Consider the following 8,462-nt stretch of genomic DNA (forward strand, 5'->3'; position numbering starts at 1 on the left):
AACCCCTAACCCACCCACCCACCCAAATAAAAATAAGGAGAAACTATCTAATGACACAAAAGTTCCTACCCATATTCACTAATCCACTCTATAGTTTGAAATAATTACATATTGTATCACTAATTAATTATTTCACACCACATTTCAAGTCAGATACACCACTCCTTCAATTTTTTCCTCGCTCTAATATGCTGAAAAATACAATATATATATATATACAGTTATGATATATAACAAGAAAATGAACTTAGGATGAGATGTATAACATATTTTATTATAACATATAGTATCTTAATTTTATCATTCAAATATCATCCATGTACATTAGTTTACATTATCTAGAGAAAGATAGTTGTGAACTTACCAACAGATGGTGGAGGGTTGGGAAGTTGATTTTCAATATCTCGAGACCCTAATTGTTCATTATCATGGGAAAGCTGGCTCTCCATTATTACTATGTTTTTAAATTGCTAACAGAAATTAAAATAAGGATAGAGAAAACTGTTTTTATTATGTTCTCCAAAGATTTTTACTATGTTTATTTATATTATTGTCTTAGGAGACGAAACTTTGTATTTGGGCTAGCTTGATATGGAGGAATATTATTTTCTTTGCTTAAACAATATGAACAACCTTTATTCTATTTTTCCTTATTCTATAGAAAACTCAACCATTACGATATTTCAACTTTGAAGGTTAGTATATATATATTCCTTACTTGTCCTAATAATAAGCAAAACAATTCTTTCCCCTGTTATATACTATAGATTGACACTCAGTTTTAACATATTCCTCCATAAATAGGAAACTTTTTACCAAGAGTATGGACAAGATAGAATAATATCCACGAGTTGCGATGTTTATAGTTTTTGGCATCCCGATGATGGAAACGTTTACACCAGTTGATGAAATATTTAGAAGCTATGGTTTCTGGGTTCTGTTTGGCAGCGAGCGACAAGTAGAAATAATGTAAAAGGAACATATATCATTGTTGTGTTTGATCAATTTCTGTTTAGAGTTAGTTTTTGTTATATCCAGTCAAATCCTACTACGTGATTATTTCCTATTATATAGTGTATAATATCTACAAAGAAAATCATTTACAATTCTCACTTATTTGAGAAAAGAAGTTACTCGGCATAATTTTTGAAATACACCGTTTAAGTTTTATCATATCCAATTAATAAAGTCCTACAAAGTGTATAATATCTATAGAAAATTCAGTATAATAACTATAGAAAATTCAGTCATCTAGATATGTTTGTATGATGATACCTTAGTGATTTGTATTTACTGTGTGAATGAAATTGAGAAGATGGCCCCCTCATCAGTGGCTGTGCTGTTGAGCAAGTTTTTATTCTAGGGACGCCTATGCTTTAGTTTTTTTTTTTAAAAAAAAAAGAGAATGAAAATAACTTGTTTCCAATCCAAACCGTCTTAAATGTTATATATAGTTAGCAATGGATGCTCAGTACAATTCACCTCATAATTACAACAGTTGCACACAAAATATCTTATGTTTGATAAACCACCAAGAAAATATTGTCTCACGAACATTTATATATAGGCAAATAGTATGAATTTAAGCTGATGTAGGGGTAGTGTAAGAGCAATCTCTCGTTGTAATAGTATTTGATGAATGTGTAAGTGGTTTGCTTTCGTTCGTATCTTCATACTTGTCTCTTAACTTGACGAGATCCTAATCATCATAGAATCTTGATTCCATAGTAAACTCAGACATGGTTGCCTACAGCAGATATGGTTGGCCTAAGTGCTGGAGATGGACTGGTACATAGCAAAACTACATTTAACATCCTTAGAGCTTCGTCCTCGTTCAAATTACTGCCCAATGTTGCATCTACCACTTCCTTCAGTTTTCCTTGCTTTTGTAGAACAAGGGCCTGAATATATATACAATTGAATTTAATAAAATGCAAGACACATGTGTTGAAGACAGAATGAAACTTTTAGATGAAATGATCGTGCTATTCAGTTATGAGGGATTAGGAGGCCTTACCCAATCTAGGAGGCACACAAATTTCTCATTGGGGCGATATGTCATATTGCTTTTTCCAGCAGCAATCTCTAATGCAAGAACTCCAAAACTGTAGACATCTGCTTTGTAGGTCAAGCAGCCCCATAGTGCGTATTCAGGGGCCATATATCCTCTGCAGAACAAAGTGAGAACCTTAACTTCATGGAGACATAGCCAAAACCACCTCTCCGATTTTATTTGCAGCGTCAAAATTATTTGTGGCAGCTTTGATTTGTCTGATGGTAAATACACCAGTCATTGAATCTAGTCCTCTTGATTCTGTACATTTATAGGAAATTAAAAGAGAACATTTAAAAAGGGAAATGACTTCATATAAAGTGAAAATTATGTAATATGAAATGCATTTAGCCATAAATGCTTCCTTTCTTGAAAATCCATTATTTTCATTTTGATAACAACTTTTCCAAGAGATCGCGGAGAACAAAATAAAAAGAGAACAAAATTTAGGTCATTATAGGAGGATTGAGCAAGTTCATATAAACACAAATCAATCAATGTACTTTTAAGTATAATTTATGTCCATCAATTTTACTAGCAAATTCACTCAGCTTGACTAATTTACACAAAGCATATCGTTAAATTTGCTCAAAAAGAATAATATCTCAAAATAAATAGTCACACAATGTCATAAATTAGATTCCATGATTAAAACTGAAAAGATTAAAATTAAAAAAATTAATAAAAGAAAAAAAATTGAAGTGAAGAGGGGAACTAAAACATTTTATAAAGAAAGAAATAAAGATACTGTTATATTAAAGACCGCCACGTCATCCATTTTTAAATTATTCTAATAATCGACCGTTACAACTCACACATACAAAACTCTCTTCTCTTCTTCACTACCGAATATTCTCACACACACGCTCCTCATGGGTGAATTTCTCTCTTCTTTCTCTAAAATGGTGAATTTCCCAATTCTCCTCTCAATTTTACTTCTTCTTGGAATAAAAGAAATCAAGTTTTTGTGTGTGTATGCAGCAGACAAAGGCGAAGATGAAGGTGGTGAGAGTAAAATTGCTGAGAAACAAGAGGGAGGTGGTTGTGATCGAGGCAAATGAGGAGAGACATTGGTATGCTTCTTGAATCCCGTCCGGAGGCCACTGCTCGTATTCAGGTACTTTTTCCTCTGACTTAGGGTTGGGGGTTTAGTTGATTGATGGATTATTTGAATAATCTATATGTAACCTCGAAATCAACTGGTAGGAATTGGGAATTAGGTTTATCAGTTTATGGATCATTTAGCTTGAAACATAGAATTTTGCTTTGCTTCCAGATTATAGCTTGCAATTGCTCATGGGTGTTTACCACGGAGATCGCTGATAGGAAAATCTGTTGTGAAGATTATTATCTACCTTAATCTCTTAACTATTGTTCCAGCCTGAAAATATGTAGGGAATCAAGTTAGATGATTTGGAAATTTGAACAGTAGCTGCAAGTATAGCAACGGTTAAGAGAGATTAAAAAAGAATTTCGAGAAGTGATTAACGTAAGCTTAGATAAGAAGATATGATGGCCAAGAATTATAATAGAAAGTTAATAGATATTCAAGCATTGTCAAATATAAAAGGAAATTTTATTCCTCAATGTGTTTGTTACATCATCTGCTTTGTGTTGACACCCAATTTTGGCCCTCCAGTATTTAATTAATTTTCAAGATTCTTAAATTTCAAACAATTTGAAGTAATTATTTTGAAAAAATCATAAATACTTTTTTGAAATCATTATTCAATGCAATTTTCCATTTTTACTATGAAATATCTCAATATACTTAGAATATATAGATTTATATAATTTCCAAATTTTGAATAAATATTTGGAAAATCACTTTTACCAGAAAAATAGGGTTTTAATTAAGTACGCATCTTATTTCCTTTAAAATTGATTAATTCACAATTTAACTAAAACCTTTTATTTTCGAAATAATTATTGTGTGTTGTTAAAGGTTAAGAAGCTTAATAGTTAATTAAAAACATAATTTATTTCGCTTGCGATTTATTTAGGATATGGTCAAAGGACCAAGTCCTTCAACTTCCAATACAGTACTCAATTAGCCCAAGTTTTGGCCCAAATCCCTCAAAAGATCCTGCCCACCCCTTTATTACTCTTCCCCTCCTCTTTCTCAACCAAAAAAAAAGGCACCAGCAGCCTTATGAATTCTAACTCCCAAATCCAATTTGCCGCCTCAAATTTCCCCTTTTCTACTTCATAATTCGTACAATCCGCGTGCTTAGCACGAGCATAAAGACACGCGGAGGTTCCGGAGGCAACCATGGTGTGGTCCATTCCAATTTCCTTTTTCCTTTTCAATTTCGTTGCAAATTCGTACACTCTCCAGCTCTTGCACTTTATTCACTGCGAAAATTGGAGGTTTCGGCCTCTCCCACATCGCTTCTCAAATGATTTTCAATTTGCAACAGTCCCACATCGATATTTCGTCCATTTTTGGGATTCTTGGGTTTCTATATAAACCCACCCCATTCACTGTTCAAGGGGACGGGTTTTTTGGGGAGACTGAAGAGCACCCTCGAAAAGGTTTTGGGAGCTCTCAGTTCATAGTTCAAAATTCTCTTGTCTTGGTTGTCGAGTTGAAGGTGTGGTGTTTTTCTCGAGCTCTTCGTCTTGGTTCGCTGCTCGGCGAAAGGTAAATTTTTATTTTTTTTTCTCCTTGAGTTGATTCGAGCATTTGGATAGTATAATTTCTTTGTTGTTTTATATGGGTTTAGTCTCATAATTTTCTTTATTTTTGTGCTGTTAAGTTTCCTGTACTGCACTACTTATCCATGTTTTGTATGGTTTCTACTCTAGGTGTTAATTTCTAGTGTAGATGCTAAATTCTTGTTTTATGTCTAACAGTTCACTGATTTGAAAACGCGAATATGTAAATTGGTTAATTAGATTTAAAACTAAGGTCTTAGTATCTTATTCTTGTCTCTATAGTTTCTTAAATGCCCGTGATTTGCTCTTAATAGTTTTAGTTTCCTTAATTGTATTGGAAATGGATAAGAAGCTTCTTGTTTGTCTTATGTTAGACATCTTCTTTTTTTTAGTTTGGTTGGTTAAGTTTTCTTTTAATTCCTCCGTATAATGCAAATTATTTCAAGGTCTCTTTGCTTCTCAAAATAGATGTCGGTGTCTTTTGATTTCTAAATGTGAGCTCATCTAGCAGTTCCTTTCCATTTTGTGTCTTAAACAGATTATTTGAGATGTATTATTTAGTATTGAATGTTCCCTGCTCATCTCCTCGTAAAGCTTTTTGTGGTAGTCTTTTGCTCTAACTATCTCTTTAAATCCTATGCTTTAAAGACTAGTTTGAGTTTGGATATATTTGTTTAGCTTTCTTTGCTTTGAAAATCTGTCCGGTTCACCATATTATCAGATTTGAGAGACTATGAATTATTAATGGTTATATGATCTGTTATTTTTGGTCGATTTGGCAACAAGTTAACTCACCATGTTTCCTTTGAAATTCTTTTGAACTCAAGGATTTGTTGTCAATAAATTTGAGCGACATATTATGCGTATACATTGATTTAAAATAAAGGGAGTTTCTTTTCTTAGATTTGGTGTCTGCTTGTAATGCCTAATATGGTCTCTAATGTACTGTTAAATTTTAATATGAATAGATGCTTTAAATTTTGCACATTTACAGTCACCATAGGCATATTAAGTTATCAGCTTTAGCTTAATATGATTTCGTATTGATTCTAATTTCTGTTTCCTCTTTCTCCTTCGCATGAACACTCTCTTATTCGAGTTCATTTGGACTCCCTATCTCTTGCATTTTTCTCTCTGAGTCGACCCTCCTTTAAACCAAGTAATACCGGCGGATCAGTGGCAGCGACAGTAGCTCCAAAGAGCTAAAATGAGGAGCAAAAATTTGGGTTAAAACCCATCATTAACGAAGCAGCAGCAGCAGCAGCCTTGAAAAGGCTGAAAATTGATGATTTTTGGACTCTCAAAAGTTCACTAAAACAGCAGCAGCAACAGCTCAAAATGCTGAAACATGAAGAGCAAAATTGGGTTAAAACCCATAAGGAATGGGGCAGCAGTTCGCAGCAATTTCAGCCCCCAAAATGGTCGAATATGGGCTGGAAATTTCAGTTTTATAATTCACTGTTTATGTTTATTTCCTCAGTATTAATTTCATCATGAATGCTAACATTTTTCTGACGTTTTTACTGACTTGGATGAATCCTCATAAGAGTTAACATTATCTATCAATTTCCTTTATCAAATTCCTTTTCAAGGGGTTGGTTCGCCTAATTATTTATCAACACGGTTTATTTTCTAGGCGACTTAAGCTTATGGAATAACTTAAGAACCTTTCATGTTCTTCATAGTTATTAAAAGGGCTTTGAATCCACGTTAATGAAGTTGAACTAGCCATTTGGTTCAAAATCTTTAACTCGGATAGATTATTAAGTTAAAAAATATTTTTTGATTTTTAATTTTAATTTTTAAATATTCCATTACTTGATAATTATAAACTAGTCTATATTCATTCTCATAAAGATTTCTTAAATAGTTTAAATTTATCTTTTAAAGTTAGCCAACTTTTAAATCCGTCGGTCAACCGCGTGTTAGCGGATTCTCTAAGATGCCTAAACCCTTCCTTAGAGAATTATTTGAACCCTTACCCGACTTTGGTTTATTAAAGGTTTTATTTAATATGTTCTCTTGCAATTTCCTTTTTAAATGGTTTTCTTAATTTTTCCTAAAAAATTAAGTGGCGACTTCCATATCATAAATTTTTTCATATTTTACAAAAATTGCCAAAAGTTGCGAAAATGGTTTCGAAACCTTAATTTTCGAAATCGGGTCGTAACACTTTGTATGGTGATTTTTATGTCATAATAATTTCTTGCAACCCTGCTTTGAAGACCTCTAAAACAATCCATTTGTAGAGTAAGGTTTGTGTTTCCCAGATCCTATTTGTGAAAGTACGTATGCTATTGTTGTAACATAATCAAGGCACATGATAACGTCAGTGAAGAAACACTGGGACAAATGACTACATAAGGGATGAAGTGCCACAGTCAAACCTTAATTTCTAGCATAGCTAAGCAGAGAATTGTGCATATTGCAATGTAATAGTAGACACCAACAACTACCAATAGTAATTCTCATGATCGATGCAACATATGAGATTGCTCTTTTTCATTTTTCCCTTTGTTTTGTGATTCTTCAACCTAAATCAACCTAGACATACATCTGTACAACATATTTAGACACTATGGTTTGGCTAGCAGGTAAAGTTGATATTTTGGGGTTTGTTTAGGTCTCTTTTGCTATTAAGTGTATGCAAAAACAAGAACAAAAAAAAATTGGCCTTGCCTTTTGAGTCAATCATTTAGCTTGAAACATAGAATTTTGCTTTGCTTCCAGATTATAGCTTGCAATTGCTCACTGTGACAGCAAAGGTTTTTACCACCAAGATCGCAGATTGGAAAATCTCTTGTGAAGATTATCTATCTTAATCTTTTAACTAGGGTTGGGAGCTTAGTTGATTAATCGATTAATTGAATAATTTGTTAACTCTCTCTTGTTACTACTTAGAATTTTGCTTTGCTTCAAACATAGCCTAAACCTCTCCTCCCTAAAAAACATTCAACAACACATTGATGCAATTGATGATTGGAAAATTAGAAGTTTCTGACTTTGGGAATTTTCTCAAATCCCCAACAGGGAGTCAGGGCTGACTACCACTTGTGGGACTCCAAATTATGTTGCACATGAGAGATATGATGCATATGTAGTTTGAATCATTTGGTTACTTCTTAATAGTTCTTATGAGTGCATTCTTCTTGTTTTGTACATGCAACCCATCATTCTTCATTTGATTGGCCTGCTATCCCCCCAAAACCTTTTTATCATTTAAACTTTAGATTGCGAGTTAAGAGTACTATTTTTCCCATTCCTGATGTCCACATTAATAGCACCATCTGATTTGTTTTATCTGCAAAGCTTGAATCAGAAAGAGGCACAGGGGTGATTAACTCTGTTTTAATCCATTGCCCATTTACCATGATCAGTAACAACATGGATTAAAATCCTTCCAATTTACCGGATCATTTTAAATGTGATAAATTCCTTAAGGATGTCTGTTCATTCCTTGATTTTATAAGTGTTCCTTTTCTAATCTCCTTTTTCTTGATTAATTTGTGAAGCTACTCAGATCCACACATGCAGATGATCAAGATTGATGGGATAAAACAAGACCTTGGTTCATTGTGAAAGGTTTGAATTACTCTCTGCCCAACTCAGTTTTTGTTCTTGTCTTCTTTTTATTATGAATCTGTCGTGATCATTAACAATCACGGCCTCGGGCAGGGGGGCGGGAACTCGAGCCAGGCACCGTGCGTGCCTAGAGGCGAGGTGGGGCGGGGGGAGCTTGAGGCACAATACG

General features: G+C 33.6%; 1 protein-coding gene and 1 long non-coding RNA gene across 2 annotated transcripts in view; one reads left to right on the forward strand and one right to left on the reverse strand.

The window, feature by feature from the left end:
• Positions 1 to 1,702: 1,702 nt before the first annotated feature.
• On the reverse strand, positions 1,703 to 2,200 carry LOC107059258 (probable LRR receptor-like serine/threonine-protein kinase At1g53430). The gene is made up of 2 exons (XM_015305750.1): positions 2,018 to 2,200; positions 1,703 to 1,901 (listed from the first exon to the last, which is right to left on the reverse strand). The coding sequence occupies exons 1-2, from the start codon at positions 2,159 to 2,161 to the stop codon at positions 1,734 to 1,736; spliced, it is 312 nt and encodes a 103-aa protein (XP_015161236.1). The 5' UTR covers positions 2,162 to 2,200; the 3' UTR covers positions 1,703 to 1,733.
• A 580-nt stretch (positions 2,201 to 2,780) lies between these two features.
• LOC102593573 (uncharacterized) overlaps positions 2,781 to 8,462 on the forward strand; it is an 8,085-nt gene continuing 2,403 nt past the window's right edge. The window contains exons 1-2 of the long non-coding RNA XR_369021.2: positions 2,781 to 3,170; positions 8,224 to 8,293. This is a non-coding gene — a long non-coding RNA (uncharacterized lncRNA). The remainder of the gene's footprint in view (positions 3,171 to 8,223; positions 8,294 to 8,462) is intronic.

This window comes from Solanum tuberosum, unplaced genomic scaffold (assembly GCF_000226075.1).
Source record: "Solanum tuberosum cultivar DM 1-3 516 R44 unplaced genomic scaffold, SolTub_3.0 scf01031, whole genome shotgun sequence".
Lineage (NCBI taxonomy): Eukaryota > Viridiplantae > Streptophyta > Magnoliopsida > Solanales > Solanaceae > Solanum > Solanum tuberosum.

What these genes read in the sequence shown, in the direction of transcription:
- LOC107059258 (XM_015305750.1), bottom strand. Translation starts at nt 2,161, where the DNA reads ATGGCCCCTGAATACGCACTATGGGGCTGCTTGACCTACAAAGCAGAT. An exon ending in TTGTGTGCCTCCTAGATTGG is followed by an intron (nt 1,902 to 2,017) that starts GTAAGGCCTCCT and finishes ATATATATTCAG; the next exon opens with GCCCTTGTTCTACAAAAGCA.